The 16,702-nt window shown below is 37.2% G+C and overlaps 2 protein-coding genes and 1 long non-coding RNA gene across 17 annotated transcripts in view; 1 reads left to right on the top strand and 2 right to left on the bottom strand.

Moving 5' to 3' along the window:
• MYBPC3 (myosin binding protein C, cardiac) overlaps positions 1-3,326 on the top strand; it is a 53,110-nt gene extending 49,784 nt beyond the window's left edge. The window contains exons 33-34 of the mRNA XM_026035119.1: positions 1,900-2,086; positions 3,283-3,326. Of these exons, the coding sequence (XP_025890904.1) occupies positions 1,900-2,086; positions 3,283-3,293 (198 nt within the window). The 3' untranslated portion in view covers positions 3,294-3,326. The remainder of the gene's footprint in view (positions 1-1,899; positions 2,087-3,282) is intronic.
• Positions 3,327-4,152: 826 nt separating this feature from the next.
• Positions 4,153-8,847, bottom strand: LOC112943822. 2 transcript variants are annotated; one of them, XR_003248660.1, is made up of 3 exons: positions 8,633-8,847; positions 8,427-8,489; positions 4,153-4,221 (listed from the first exon to the last, which is right to left on the bottom strand). It is a non-coding gene; the product is annotated as an uncharacterized LOC112943822 (long non-coding RNA). The 2 variants fall into 2 exon arrangements; XR_003248659.1 differs by lacking the exon at positions 4,153-4,221 and adding an exon at positions 7,787-8,123.
• Positions 8,848-13,394: 4,547 nt separating this feature from the next.
• MADD (MAP kinase activating death domain) overlaps positions 13,395-16,702 on the bottom strand; it is a 52,433-nt gene continuing 49,125 nt past the window's right edge. For 13 of the 14 annotated variants that reach the window (XM_026035099.1, XM_026035100.1, XM_026035103.1 and 10 more), the window contains 2 exons: positions 16,646-16,692; positions 13,395-14,875 (listed from right to left, as the gene is read on the bottom strand). In XM_026035099.1, coding sequence (XP_025890884.1) covers positions 14,768-14,875; positions 16,646-16,692 — 155 coding nt within the window. In that variant the 3' untranslated portion in view covers positions 13,395-14,767. The remainder of the gene's footprint in view (positions 14,876-16,645; positions 16,693-16,702) is intronic. The other variant, XM_026035110.1, reaches the window with a different exon arrangement.

Raw genomic sequence — 16,702 nt, 5'->3', positions numbered from 1 at the left:
AGCATATGATCTGCTATTATGTGTGAGGTTTTGGGAGGAGAGGGAGGTCAAATCTCTCAGGGATATTTCCTCTCTCTAAATATATTTTTGAACCCTCTTCAGAGAGTACAGGAGGATGTGCTTTCATAAGAGTCAGGAACAAGCAGCAAATACTGTATTAGCTAGGAGCTAAATTTAGATTTCTCAAAAAAGGGAACAAGCTTTTTGCAGAGAAGGAATTTACCATATTATGACATAATCTTGTCATAAATTTAAATTGGTACCCTCCCAAAAATTGCAGTACCTCTTTTGCTTCCCATTCTGGCTATTTATTTCCACCTTCTGACCCTTCCTCATGAGAGCACAAGCCTTTGACAGCAAAACATATAAGGTAACTGATCCACATTCAAAATAAGTTAGGGAAAAAAAGGTAGTCTTAATGTAATTATTTTCTGCAATGCACTGGATGGAGAAGGAGTTCCAAACAAAATTCCAGTATAAAAGGAAGCAGACTCACATAAACAGCTGCAAAAGCACAAGAACAGGAACAGCACAGAAACACCAGCCAAGTGTGGGCAAAATTCATCTTCTAGTAGCTGCCTCAGCTTAAATTTGTTATGAAATGGTAGTATGTTCCTTCTTCATTAACTGAGCTTTTTGTGCATCTCTACCTAAATACTGCATTCAGTTGCCATAGTTTTAAATAAGATTCTAATAAAAAAAATCTCATTCCTCAGCACACCAAATACTCTGGAAGAAGCTTACTATATTTCCATATACATACTGCAAAACTCTACAATATTTTTTTCTCTCACAGACAATAACTGCTGTTGTTAGCTTTGCAATTCTGAATGACCAGAAACTATCTAGTTTATCTGAAATATGATCTAAATAGTATGAAAGTTGCTATTTAGCAGAGTCAATAATCATGCCTGGTAGCAGTGTTGAAATGAAACAAACATACCCAGAAAGATAAAGACGCTATAGAAAAAGAAACTTCGAGGCAGAAAAAGTCCAACTGATATCTTAAAAAAAATAAGCACAGCAACTGATATTCACCAAATTGTGTATCAAGGCCAAAGACACAAGTGATTCAATAGACTTGAATACACTTTATAAAACAGTGCAGCAGTTATATTTCTTCTATTTAGGTGGAGAAACAGAAGGAGAAGCTGTTAAATCAGAAGTAAAATAGATGATCCAAAGCTTCATCATCTACTTTTTAAAGCATAATTCTTCTTTGTCAGTACTAATGAACTTCAAAGGAGCAAAASTAGTATGCCCTAATTTGTTTTTTTCATTTTCAAAATTTTGGTTTGGTAAAAGGAAAGTTTCCAGAAGTTTACCGTAATTAAAACATACTACTTTTAATTGCCATAGAGATTAATATTTTATTGTTCAACAGATAACAGGAACTTTATTTTGAACACTAGATAAACAACAATAAAATATTTGCAAAACTCTTTCTTAGATTAAACGTAAGCTTCCTGGATTGACCATCCAAACTTCATGGCACTTTATAACTTCACTGTACTAGCCTGTGCTAGTACAGTAGCTGTACTAGCTCTATGATTCTGCTCTATGAAATGGTATTTGAAACACCTAAATTTTAATAAGGGCAATGAAATAACCTCTAATGAAAAAAAAATTAATAGCCAGTTCAAGGTTTAAAAAAATCACAGTAAAAATATGATACAGAGCTACATGCTATTTGAAAGTTAAAGAAAATATTGAATGWTTGAGTCACTTGTTTCATGAGCTTATACTCTGAAGTTCCTTGAAAAATTATTGACATTGTTATGCACTATATATTCCTCATAATACATAAACCTTTGGTGGCTAAATTAAAACAGTACGATTAGCCCTAAGCCTTTTATTTTAANTTTTTTTTTTTTTTTTTTTTTTTTTTGTATTCTTCAGCCAAAGATATACTGGTATAAAAACAAAATGGATCTGTCTGGGGATGCGAAATATCGCATGTTCAGCAAGCAGGGTGTGCTGACTCTGGAGATCCGGAAACCGACCCCTTTTGATGGTGGTTTTTACACCTGCAAAGCTGTTAATGAGTGTGGTGAAGCTGAGATAGAATGCAGACTGGATGTCAGAGGTAATCAGACAAATCTTTCAGCTATCATTAATTCTGCCATGAAACATGGTAATGAATATCTCAGAAAAGTAACTTATTTCCCTTTATTTAATGCCAACTTCTCTGGTATATGCAAAGTTAATTACAAATCCAAACAAGATTGTGTTTTTCATGACAAACTGTTGTGACAGAATTGCGTTACTTTCCAAGAAATGCAGGACTGGRGATTGACATTTATTATGCTCCGAGTTAGTAACTCTGGAGAAGAAATTCAGCACCAGCCTGTCTACAAATCATGCACTGTGGATTAGATAATTATCCTTTAAGCTATATGCTCTAATTGAAAATATAAAATTCCTAGAAATAACTCTAGTTATTAGCTGCAATAGGCTCCAGAAATAAGTAAGAGGTAGTGCATACTAGATTGCAAACATTTTTTAGGTGAACATCAATAACTTAGTTTATCAAAAAGACCAGGAAAAGAAGCTGTACGTTTACAACACTATAAGAAACATTCTGACTAAAGTTTTTGCGAAGCCACTATATGCATAGCACCACATTAAGTGCAGGTCAAAAAGCAGAAATATCTGTCAAAGGGACCTGTTTAACAGCCACTGGTGAAAGTCTGACTTCAAAACAGGGAGATTGAAGGTATTTTTGCACACAATTTGAGATATTTTGCTCAGAGTTCACCCTGTACTGTACAGTACACAGGGCACACAGCAGCGCTGGCCACCAAGATCCTTGCTTGGGTCCTGGAAACAAGCACAATAGCTGCATTCCTACAGCGCTGACCTTGGGCCTGCAGGTCTGAAATACCCAGTTCATGCCCACAGCACCTTCCTGAGGCAGCCGTGCTAATCCAGATGRGCAGTGAGCACCAGTATTGCTGTTCAGTGCTGTATTGTGCAGTATGAGCATTGCTCAAAGGCTCTGGCCAGAAAGATCTCTTCACATAAATAGCTACTATATTATCACAGTACCCCAGAAAAGTAATTCCTCAAAAATGAAGCTGCAGTACTATTCATTCTGTAAATGAATACATGCCTTAGGAACCCTAAATCTCTCTAGAAATGTTATAGCTAAAAAAAAAAAAAAAAATCAAGTACTACAAAGCTTGCATATTTCATCTTCAGCACTAGGTCAAGTTTTAATTAACTTCCTTCAATATCTGATTGAATCTTTTTTTTTTTTTTTTTTTGCTTTCCATCCTCCAGCACCTCAGTAAAACTGTGAATTTCTTCTCATCTGCAAGTCAAGGTATGAATCAAAATGATTCAGTTGGACAAATGAATTCTGGGCATTGGCTTATATATAAGATGAAATGTTTAGTAATTTATGGAAGAGAGTTCATGGAACTTTGCTAATCTTGGAGGAGTGCTTGTCTGTTTTTGTTTTCTTTTAAATCACATCCCCCCAAGGCAACTTCATTGATTTATACCGAAATCAAGATTTAATATTCTCAGTCTTCAGTAGATTGTGCACAGTGTGGAAATCCATGCAACTAGCACAATAATTTGACAATTCTTTTCCTTTAGTCCACTACAAGCACTCCCTCTAGGATACTGTTTGCTGTTTATTAACACAGAGCTAACTAGTATCACTGATCTGTGAGCATTACTTTAAGTCATGCATCTATGAATCTTTAAATGATGCATCTAAAAGTGTAATGTACCTTTAGACTTTTTAAAAATTAAACTGCTATAATAAACAGGCAGTTAATGTATTTGATAATAAACCCTTCTCTTCACTCCTTCTCAGGACTGGGAATGAAACTTGAAAAGAAGAAAAATGAGGAGATGAATGAAGGATAATTTCAGTTATATTTAAAATCCTGTTCATGCTAAGCCATTGAATACTTGCGTACTGGGAGGGCGGGGTACAGTGTTGTACCCTACTCAATGAGCAATTATTTTAGACAGTATTTCCCTGTTCTAGTTACATAGCCCCAGTTTCCAGGAGACAAAATTCAGTGAAAGCAAAATAAAAAGCTTTTCCCTATTAAATACCTAAGACGTGTCTGAACAAACATTACAATTACATATGAAATCAAGCCAAACCTGAAGTCCGCAATGAACAGGAGTCCTCAGTTGTGCAGTTCTCTCCATTTCCTCTTTTGGATTTCTGAGGCTCTTCATCAAATTTGCTCAGAAATACTGAAATATTAACAAATTATTCGTAATACTCTTTCAGTTTTCATTCTATTGATTTCTGCACAACAGAAACGAACTTTCAATACTATTCTTATTGCTAATGATTGAAATACTTGCTTTCACGATTGTGCACCAGTTGTTGTAGACTCACATCTGAAACACAGCATTTAACAATCTATGGTTTAAGCAATTGTTCTGTTTTATATAGAAAATAGTTTCCTTGGTAATTACTCGCTATCGATTTTCTATGATTTTTTTTAAACACACCAGTTTAAAGATCCAGTTATTAGAYGTTTATAGTACTGATTATAGCTATCTCATAATAATATACAGAGATAGCTCTGGATATCAGATGWAACAATCCAAGATGAAGTGAGGAAAATTACCTGCACACAAATAGAAGTTTCAAAACAAAGAGCTGCTGATAAATACAACAAACTTACTGTAATCTAATGTCATGAAAGGCTTTTGAATAACTTATGAATGGTTACCTATTTTTCCAGGTAATAAAGTCAAGTGAAACTAAGGGGCTTCTCACCTAATAGTTTGATTAGGTAATTGTTTGTTTTATTTGAACTGCAGTAGTTGTCATTAGTTTCTGAGTGGAAACTGCTTCTTCATGAAAGCACAGAAATAACAGTACGAAGACAAGATTAATGCAGGAAGCATTGCTTTGGGAAGAATCAGCACAAACTGAAGTAATACTCCACACCTCAACTACTCTTCTGTGTTCAGTGTGCTAGTCAAGATGGGAAAGTGTGTCTCACACAGCGTGTTAATTGTATTAAGCAAGCAAAAAAAAAAAAACCCTTCATAATAAAAACACTTATGCAATGAGATGTGTATTTTGGTTTTTTTTTTGGTTTTTTTTTGTAGTCTCAGAACACAGAAGAATAATCCTCTTTCATCGTATTCAACTTACACGAGGTGAACATGTCTGCTATTGATTCTTATTATTCCAAGAGTAAAGAAAAGAAAGAAATGAAAATATGGAAACAAGTTTATTTTCTTCTTTTCCTTCTCCTGGACAAAAGCATTGTTTTAAAAGCAAGGTATACATAATACACATAAGTCAGAGGCATTCTCCACCGTAAAGAACCTATTACCAGAATGCTAAGCAGAGGCAGAGGATCATCCCAGCAGTTGTATGACAGTGTCTACAGAAAAGCAGAGATTGAATTGCAGGAGTTCAGATTACAAAGGACAGTTTATCCTGATAGGACTTGGGTGCTTTAACCAAACATATTCTGCTACAGAAATGTGTTTCTTGTAGAGAGTAGATTGTCAGGCTTTAAAATGACACAATAATGGAACAGTTCACAAAGATAAACCAAGAGTCCTTAACAAAAAAAGAAAGCATTTTCCACTCAATTCTTCATTGTTCAACATGAATATAACTGATTTTTTGTGAAGAGTAGTATCTTTGCAACTGAGCAAATGTATTAGTTTTCATGAAATTCGATTAAGTGGTCTTCAGATATAAAATTCCACTGATTTATATATGTAAAGATCACAAGTTTTCAGTGCTCACAAGTCTACCTTGTACTGCTTAGACATACTTGACAATGAAYGAATGGCCTCCAAAAAATGGCTAGGTGTTCCATTTGGAAGTACTTCTCGCAGTATAATTCCAAGGAGTTAATAATATAACTCTACAGGGCCTTCTACCTAAGATAATTCTGTGCTTCTACAAGCTAAAATTAATCCTTGTTTTTCATGTAACATTTTCAGATGGCAAAGAGTAAGCCCAAACCAAATCTGAACAGTTACAGTAAGGAAGCACAGTCTAGTTAGGTTTCTAAAAAATATTTCTAAACATCTAAATTCAAAAAATTCAAAATAGCAGACACTCCTTGCCCACTGAAGACGACAGAAAGCTTGCTGTTTGTTAAAATCATACACAGAAAGGCTGTACTACCAATGACCCCCCCATGTGGGCTGTCTGTATGACAAAATGGCAGGGACAGTAACAGCTGTTAGATAGGAACATGAGTCGGAAGAGTGTGTGTGTGTGTGTGTGTGTGTGTGAACAGGACATTCAACACTGTCGGGGAGGGCGTTTCCTCAAACTGATAATGCTGAGGGGAAAGATGCTTGTCAGAGAGATTAAACAGTAACCTTGAATTACCTTGGAAAGACCTTTGAAATAATGAAAGAGTCACCTTGAAAAGAACCATCAAAAGAGCAAGAATGTTTCCAACAGTGGATGAAGGGAAGTGATCCCTGCCTCTGCCGAGGCTTGCCAGAGCTGCCTCAGACAGGGTGAACAGCCTACATGTACATGGCCGGCTCTCAGCACAGTGTGCAACAAGCAGAGAGCTACCTGCAGTGCGTGTGGCAAACAGGATAGATCAGAAATCATACAGCGGACCCTGGAACATGTCACAGTTTGCAGCAAGCAGCACGGAGCTGGTGCAATCCCACCTCCAGCAGGAGGTGTGGGTAATGGGGGGGAACCTGCGCTCACAGAACATGGGGTGCGTTTGTATCCCACCCTGCCTGCGCGCAGCATGAACTGCTTGCAGAGGGGAGAGGAAAGGGACAAGGACTGTTTAYAAAAATTATAGAAAGATATAGAAACTTGTGTTTGTTAATGTGCTGTCAGTGTTTTGTGTTCTGTGTGTTCCATTGCTGAAGTTGATCTTGAATGTATATTTCAGTGATTGTCCATTAATTCCATGTTGTAAATAAATAAACCACTTCAATGCTAATCTGATCAAAATTAATAAACTGAGCTTTTTTTTTTTTTTTTTTGTGATCAGCATCAGCCACCAACCTACCTGGCTAAAGAAAATAAAGCAATTCACTTTTTTTCTTTTCTTTTTTTTCCCATTATACACAAAAGACTACTTAGTTAATACTGATTTGGACCAATCCGTTTCATGTGTGGGTTCTCCTTTGCTGCAAAGTTAGATAGACTTGTTGTCTCTAAATGTCATGGTAAACTTTCTTACCTTGTCGTTACTTCTAGGGTATCCTCTAATGCTGTTCTTTGTCCTAAGGAGAATTCTTAAAACACACGAAATTCACACACACTCTTATTTTTCTTTATTTTGAAAGAGAAAGATATTTCTGTGTTTYGCAAAAGTGCAAGGTAAAAATCAATAGTAAAAACAATATCAACGTTAGAACATGCCATAAAATTTAAAAACACTTACCTACTTATATTTTCTTGTAACCTACTTTTAACACAGATGCCTTTAGCTGCTATCTGAAACCACAGTCCTTCAGTCATTTTCCCAAGACATAAACTCCATTATTGCTCAAGCAGAGCAATAATGCTCTACTTGAGAACACAGAGCCATCCTAAAAGCATATGTAACTTTGGCAAACATAATAATATRTCACCTCTTCAGACCTTTCATCCAAAACTAATTTGCTAAAAGGAGGAAAGTGATACTCCTAAGACAGAAATAGAAGGGYTATAGAATATGTCTTGTCAACATAAGTAGCCAAAGTTAACAACTGTAAGGAACAAAACTTAAGAGGTAGAAAGAAACAAGATGATGGCACCTGCACGTCTTTTAAGAACATTATTTCTTAAACATTTATTCTTACAATACAGTCAGGACTTTTAAAAGCAGAGTTATCAATCATGCAACAGTTTTCTCAGTTTTCTACAACAGCAAAGCAGTTAAAGATGTTTGCTCAAAGGACAATGAGATATGAATTTGAAATTTTATGAGAATGAGTCATAGTGCTAGTGTTTTCCTTTCTGAACTACCTTCACTGCTAAATCAGGGTAAAGGAGAAAGTACATTACTTGCAGTGGAGGTCTCCACATTTTTCCTCACAATTACAATCAAAATAGATTACATTTTTCCTTCAGACTTACAAGTAATTCATTAAGATTTCTGTCCAGTAGGCTATGAGATTGACTTTTACTTTCGATGTTACCACAGTTCCTATGAAAAAATATTCCAAAATTATTACSTGCTCTCCAGTTCAGGATACACATCCCTCCTTTAAAGGAATTAATATTAACTATATACCAGGAATGGAGATACTTATATAAAAAAGACTCAGCTGACACACTAGGGATTTTGCAGAGTATTTGYATTTCATCCTATATTTCAGCATTATCATCTGAACAGAATAAGGAAACAGACTACTTGCTCCTGATAAAGGGAAGTTTCACTTCATAATCTTAATATTAAAAAAAAAAAAAGCAAGAGGTGATAAAACTGAAAAATGCAAGCAAACCTTACCAGACAATTCTTCTCTGTCCTGTTACTTTAGGCTGCCTTATTGCCCAAATCCTGACCATCATGCTACAAGAGTAAAATGATAGCAAACTGAGTTAGTGGTTTGACCAGCACTTCATCACAGTAGAATAAAAAAGGTGCATGAAATTCAGAAGGGAAACTCAAAAAACCTAAGTGTAACTATACAAGAAACAAAAAAAATACTCAACTGTAGTTCTAAAATCGAGTAAACTTCTAGAGAAAAAGGATCAGCTCTTCCAAGCCTGCATGCACTGCTTTGCTAGAAATTAACCTGCTTTCTTTTAAAGCAGTGCCCATACCTTATTTAAAAGGTACAAATCTCAGGCTTTCTTTGGGCCACTCATAGGCTTTACTTCAGTACAGTAACTTAATTTTTTTTTCCCTAAACGCCACCATCTAGAATAGAATAGGAGAGCGGCACTTGAGCGTCTAACTCGCCCCAACCCAAGCCCCCGCACCGCTTGGCAAGAGGAGCCTCAGCGCCAACGGTCGGCAGGGCACGAGCCCCACCCAGCGCCAACGGTCGGCGAGGCACGAGCCCAACGCCAGCGCTAACGGCCGGGGGGGGGGCGGCCGTTGGGGCGTGTCCAACGGCCGCCGCGAGGCGCGGGCGCGCGGGCCACTGGAGCAGGTGGCGCGGGGTGACGCGCTGCTGCTGTTGGCCTCGGGCTCGCGTTGCGGCGGCGCTAGAGCCGGCTTCGAGTTTTGCAAATGGGAGCATCCGAAGTTACTTAGCACGTGACTAATTAAACAGTATTGCCCGTGTCACTAGTGCCCTGTTATTCGCAGAACGCATTGGAAGGTGAAAAGGCTGGAGAAGATAGCATACAAGAAATAAGTACACCAGCAACCCCAGAACAGCAAGGTCAAATTATTTTTATGTAGATTTTTTAGCTTAAAATTTGGTCAGTTTTATCACAGGAATGGGGAATACAGTTTTGATGTTCCTCTTTCGCTGMATGTCTGACCCAGTGTATGTCACATGCCTGGCTGGGGGAGCACAGCTGGGGACTGCGTGACAGCCCTTGTCTGGTTTAGAAACCGCTGGTCATGACACAGGGCAAGCAGATCTCATATTTTTATTTTCCCAAATGATTTACATTGATATAAGTTACCGGGTGGTCATTATTGCCTTGGTTTTTAAAGACTGAAAAAAATCAAAATACATTTATCTATTTCCAATGGGGACTGCATTCTATGGAGCTCCACAGGCAGCAGCCCATTCTATAATCTGTGCTCTCCTAAATACTTAATTTAAAACTAGCAAAAACATAGCCATAGTAATGGCTGCAGCTTCAACATGCTCATTGGTTCTTTCCTGAACTCCTACCTTTAATTTTTTTTYCCCCCATCCAGAGTATCAAAATTGGTGACATAAAACTCTATACAAGCTACAAGCTATATGCATAGGAATGTCTCATCTGGAAAGTAGTCCCTGAACTGCGCAGAAAACTATGCAACAGAAGTGATAAGGAAACAAGTTTAGCTTATTGTATGGGTGATAGTGAGCAGGTGAGGGATTCTGACCATCACAGATATGCATTAGACATCTGACTCTGCACATGCATTTAATGCACTTCTGAGTGTGAATGCTTTTAATGTCTCATCCCTAAACCCATGGTATATGTCGGTCCCTTATCTGAGTTCACCTTCCCATTCCCCCTCCAAGGACTCCTCCTTCATTGACTTCTTCAAATTTGTCCATGCTTATTATATAAAATTATTTCAATAAAWTCTAGTTGTTGAAAATTACAGTGAGAGGTCAAAAGGTTCCCAGATATATTATTGGAGCAAAGCTTTTCTACCCACGGCCAGAGAGGTATTAATCAGCTTTAGCATGCCTTATCTGCAGGTCTCACTCTTTCTAAGAAAGGATTATTGTGCACTCCCATTCCAAGAGAGTTGTACAATTGGGCAGAATTAATAAAAACAAGAACATTTTAGATTTGTAACATTTCTTTCCTAACTTAATCACACCACAGACATTCAAAGGACAGCAGTAGTGGAAAAGACGTCTCTGGAATTTAACAAATCTATGTTGCCTTTGTCACAGAGCTTCTTAGAAATAAAATGTGTTAACGTGTTTAGGAAAGAAGTTTGTCAGCTACATATTGTCTTGGAGCAGGTTCAGAAGAAAGAGGCATTCCTGTCTCCTCCCCAAATGACATAGTCACAAATGAATTTTGTAAGAAGGCTTAGATTAAAAATAGTTTCACTGATACCTTTCAAGTGCCTCCCAGGCATATTACTCCATTTTAGGGAAACAAAAGCTGTCAGTGAGATATCCTTTGTCTTTGGGCAGGATCCATACAGCAGTCTGTGCAAATAAGGTATCTTAAAACAGGTTGAACTGGTGAAAGTTTAAAAGCAACAGATAACATTCATTAGGTCCTGATTTGGAAAAAATATCCAGCACTCCTTTTTTACCTCTTTGCCAGGCAGACATGTTGACAAGAAGCAGTCCTAAAATCAAAGATAACCATCAAGCTACCTATGAACATATTTCTGTCATGACTACATGTTGGAATAGTTTTATAGAGATGAATAATCCAAGAAATAAAGAATGATCTAGTACATATAGAATACCAATGGATAGGAAAACATGGAAATTCAAGCACAGCAGAAAAAAATAGTCAAGTATGCCTCCTTTTTTTTTTTTTCTCATCATGGAAAGTCATTTGACTTTGATTTTGTATTTATTATGGTTTAYATAATAAACATTAAGCATATCAAGTGCAGCTTTCATTGTTTGCTTGGAAGTTTTATGAGCCAACTCTACGAACTCAGGATGTAGGTGAAAGCTACTGCCCTCTCCAGAACACTGTGCATGAAGACTGGTACTGGCAGAAGTTAATGAGATAAATTGAAAAGGAAAAAAGAATTCAATGAAAAAAAAAAAAAAGTGGGAATGGAACTGCAGAACTAGAATTTCATATGCTTGCAGGAAGTAACTGCTTAGTTTAACTGGTGTTTCTCCTGCCACCATTTGTTCCTTTTTGTTTATAGCTATTTTGGGAGAAGGGGATTTCTATTTCTATGTAGGTTCCTAAAACACATTTAACACTATAGCTACTGTTGTAAACAGCAAAACCTGTACTTGCCCTTGGCTTTTGGATATATGACTCTTTCTTTGATAGGCAGATGTTTTTGAAACAAAATTAGTCAATGTTATAACTATATATAACTATATAACTTTTGGAAGCTTCAAAACATACATGTAAAAACAGAAAATTAACTTAGTTATACTAAGCTTAGTTGAGCTGATTTTATTRTGACTACATTTTGTCCATTTAGTTGTATTATCATTTTAGTTGGAACTACAATCCTTAGTGAGCCTCTAGCAGCTTGGCTTCTGAACACCCAAATGAACGTATTTATTGTGTATACCCTCTGTCCTTGAAAGTATCAAAACTGTAGGTTAGGGTTTAGCTGAAACTAGTAATCAGAGCAGAGGAAGCTTTTACAATGGTTTTCTGGTTGAAATGTACCCTTTGACTTCAAAGTCTTCCCAGAGGAAACCCACGCTGCATTAATAAGCAGAGCACACAGCTTCCTGCAGCAGCACTGTGGAGGTATGTGYCGCATAGGGGAATGATGAGCCCCAGTTCCTACTTTGAACTGTCTGGAAAATTAGTCACAAACCCCAGTGTTTCCAAGGAACATTTTTGTGGTCATTTTGAAAACCAAATTCCACAAACAAGGAATTCTGACAGAAAAACAAAAATGTTCAGGATAAGCAAATAGCCCAAGTTTTGGGGAGGGATAATGCATCGTGGCCACACAGTTACTGCATTCCGTCGCTGTGTGTGTGCACTCTTGGTGCGAGTGCCTTAGCAAGACCTCCAGCGCCAAAATAAAATGGTGGTAACTGCAGGCACCGCAACACCGGGACTCGGGCTCCCCGCCGTGGTAACAACGGCACCCACTTACTGCGGGAACAGAGCAGCCCTGCTTGGTACTTCGAAGGAAAGTCTTACATTCGCGTGGGGACGTTTTAAAGTATCTGATTTTTATCGCTGCTGAGAAATCCTTACCGAAAGATCAATAGATGGGGGAAGTGAGAGAAGCACATCCAGACAACTGCAATTGTTTCCCCCACAAAGGAAAGTTTAGCTACTTTTTGTGATGTAGCAGAGAGGCAGTGAAGATGGTAAGGATGGAAGGCTGCACTCCTAAACATTTACGCTCCGAGTCAGTTTTAAATCTGACCTCCAGATCTGTACTTGATATTCAGACAAGGGCACTACGTACGCACTGCAGTAAGRGAAGGACCACGGAGCACGCCCTGGTCTCAGATTAACACACCRCGTTCCCACACTGAGCAGTACACAAGATTTTGTGCAGCCCAAGCCTTTCTTCAGTTTTAAAACACGCCGGTTGCTCCCGTCTGAAAAGCAGAATCTCAGTGTCAGTCTACTTGTGGTGCACATGATGTTAAAGTGCCACTCTACAACTATCTAGCCATACCAAAAGAGCTACAGAAGATATAAAATAACATACAAAACAGGGCAACTTCAGAGTTTTGTTAATTCCAGCTGTTTTCCAATGCGCTATGTGTGGATCTTGTTGCATGTCTGGGGAAAAATACATATATATGTTTTCCACCACAATTAACAAGGAAAACAGGATTTCAGAAATGCCTGTTTTCCCTATTAATGTTTTTATAGTCTTGCTTTTGAAGAGATAACACTTGTATTATGATATATGAAAAAAATTACAACTGCTCATGTGGGTGGATTTTTTCTTTCCATTTAGAGTTCATTATTTTTCAATATTTAAGTATATGAATTGGTCTGTACTTCATTAATTTCTGAAGAAGTTGCATCAATAGAAAAGCTAAGCACAAGAGGATGAAAACCCACTGCTGGTTGAGTATTTTATTTTCACATTCAGACAGCTGTACAATTTCTATAAATAGATGTGGTCCTACAATATTTACATCATATCCTCACCCATTACAAGTATATTCCATTTAATATGGYAGACACCCTGGCCAACTCAAAACAAGGTTATTTCTGGGTGCATTTACTCAGAATTCTATGTCAAAACATACAATATTTCAGTTTGCAATCCGAGCATTTTTCAGTTATTTTGCATGTAACTTTTTTCTACAGTTTCACCTCCCAGCATCCTAAGAGCTTTCCAGACAAGTGCTGTACAGTTCAAGAACAAAAACAGAATGCAAAAAAAACCAAAAACAAACACATTCACATTCAGCCTCTTTAAAATAGGAAATGTGTTTGATACTTTTAACAGAGGGAATTCCAGTACATTACTAACACAGTATTCGCAAGATTCCTTGATACACAGCTACAGACTGACAAAAGTAATGGCTTAAAAAAGATTTGGACCAATATAATCCTGTGAGTTTCTGAACATTTTCTGCAGGTTGCCATAGGAATGTCTTATATAAAGTGTAATCACAGTCTCAGAACTGCATGAGTTTGCTAAGTGCTTCTGTCAATAACAATTTTTTTTTTATTCTGTCAATAACAATTTTTGCCAATCCTTATTTTCTATTCCTTTTGATTAAACACTTTAGGTACTGCTATATGCAACTCTATTCTTGAGATATTTCCCAATGTTACCTCAACTCTCATTTCCACACTATCCAGAAGGTGTCAGGGGTATCCACAATATATTGCCTTCAAAGTTTGCCTGCACTCCCTATTTCGACTTAAATAGCAGTTATTTCCACAGATGTATTAAATTAATTGCCAAACCTCAACTGCCACATGAGGTATTTTGAGACTATGGTAACTAAACTGTTCATCTCTACCAAAAGGATATCGTAAGCTACGCAATGAGAACTTCGTGGTGGTGAGTAAAAATGAACATGAGAAGAAAACAACAAAACCACTACATTTAAACAACATGCAAGACCAGACTGCTTCCACTGTGCACATACCAGAGAATCTGAAAGCAGAAGTCTGCAGTTGTAGAAGTAATCAATCTGCAACAAGTATCACCAGAAATAAACAAACAAAAACAACTGACCTCAAGTTATATTAGTCATCTTAAAAAGGCAAAACAAAGAAAACCACAACAGGATTCCATGGAATGGTCAGAATAAGTCACCCATAGCTGGATGCTGATGCTCAAAAATGTCCCATTAACACCTCACATAAAAATTCCATTAAGATGAATTTGGAAGGAGACTGAGCAGTGATGTCTTAGATTTTCCTACGAGGCAAGACTTGCAGGATCATACATAAATAGTCAAGTTCTCAGAGAAGACAGTAGAGTGAGCTCTAGGAAAAGCAATAAAAATGGGAGTACTGCACGTCAACGTGCCAGAGGGTAGATATTCTCCAACATTGTGATCAACTGGAAACTGGCCGAGGTGGTTTGCTTTTGTTTTCTGCCTCTTTCCCACGTATGGCAGCCACATAAGAGAAGAGACACAGCACGGAGTAGCAGATCTCATGAGCCTATAGAATCAAGAAAAGGAGATAATGAAATTCTGGATGATTCAATGTTTACAAAATCCACTGCATATTTTATATCTTGTTTCATGTCTTTCTCCACAAGACAACTCCTCTGGCTACACAGACTTGGAAAAGTGGCTCATCGTATCTTCTGAGATGGAAAGGGAAAACAAGCCTTATAACAAATAAGAGACCTTCAGAATAAAAACATTAATCCCTTGGTAATATGATCGTTAATTGTCTTTAATATATACACTATGCTATAAAATTAGCCAATGCCAATTAAAAACAAAACAACAACAACAAAAAACCCTAATACTTGCTTTTGGTTTGTTGTACAAAGCTATACATTTTCTGATGGGGTGGAAATAGCTAACTAAAAGGCTGTAAAACTAAACGTCTAATACTGTACCTTAGTCGAGTGGACAGTAAGATTCTTCTTTATTCACAACTGTAATTTCTTTAACCCAGTAGTACAAGAACTGCTGATCCTTGCAATTTTTAACCAAARCTAGAGAGTTCATGAATTCATGGATAATAAAAGCTCTTTTTTTTCCAYGAAAAACAGGCACAAAAAGCAAAAAGAATAGTCCAACATTGCATATTTCTTATAAAGAATACCAATTTGTTTAATATTTATATACTCTCTTATAGCAGTGAGTTTGATTGTCTAATGGTACATAGTATTAGCAAAATTTACAATTCCTGCTCTTAAATGAGGAAGTCTTTAGTTAACATATTTCACAGAATCTTCTTTTAGTATAGTCATTGGCTGCACAACTCACTTCAGTGAAGGCAGGACTTAGACTTGGTATTCTGGTGACTTTAAAAGTTCTTGCTTTGAACAGTGAGGTTTATATTTACCATCTTTCTAAATCACATAACAATGTTACGTTGTATTACAGGACAAGTCACCACAGCTTGTGCAAAGTATCATTCATTTTCATTAAACTGTTTCATTAGATGGTATAGGATTCAGCTATCTGCTTCTTAAATCATCTCACAAGTAGGTTAGGATTTTTGATCACAATACATTTCTAGCTTAAAATACTTTATTTCTTTCCATCCTCTTCTCTTAAAGAATGGTGAGCTTCCATACAGTCACCATACACACAAACAGACTGGAGAAAGCCAAGTTTTGATGATGATTACTGGCCTCTAGTTCTCACTCATAAGTATACATAGGCTTATTAAAGTATCGTGTAAAAGGGCTAAGTATCCTCATCAACTGTTTTTGTCCAAAGATCTTTATAAAAACCTGAACACTAGAGCACAGCAATGATGCACTCCTGGCAGGAATCACTACTCACACCATTCTCTTGCATCTCACTGCTCACTTTCACATGAAGAGGCAGGAAACGTTCTTAAACCCAGTGATCATTTTTATATCCAGAAATTGATCTCCCTTTCCATCTTCTCTGTGGATAAGGGACTGTGGTCTGCACTATCTGACTGTGTTATTAGTTTAACAGTTTCAGCAGCATTTAACATAAAACTCAAACTGGCTATCTCACATCTTTTTAAAGCTTTTGCGAGCTTTAWGATAACTTAATGAGAGACATCACACATTCTGTAATATCCCTGAGCTCCTCAAGTTTCATGAAAGCAAGAATCAACAAGCTTTGTGTTTTCCCTTCACTAAAAGCTAAAATAAAAAGKTGTGTTTTAGTGCCGAACTAGCATTGCAAATCCTGCAACCCCAAGTCTTTTTACCACATGAAAATGTAAAGGTTTTTCCTAAAGAACTACTAGAAGGCATTACAGACAACTCACCATTGGCGTCTTGTACTTGTGGCTCACCACTTCTTTAGTTTCAGGAACTAAAACCGG

The sequence above is a fragment of the Nothoprocta perdicaria genome, unplaced genomic scaffold (genome assembly GCF_003342845.1).
Source record: "Nothoprocta perdicaria isolate Ctin4 unplaced genomic scaffold, notPer1 scaffold_156, whole genome shotgun sequence".
NCBI lineage: Eukaryota > Metazoa > Chordata > Aves > Tinamiformes > Tinamidae > Nothoprocta > Nothoprocta perdicaria.
This window is presented reverse-complemented; position numbering and strand designations above follow the sequence as displayed.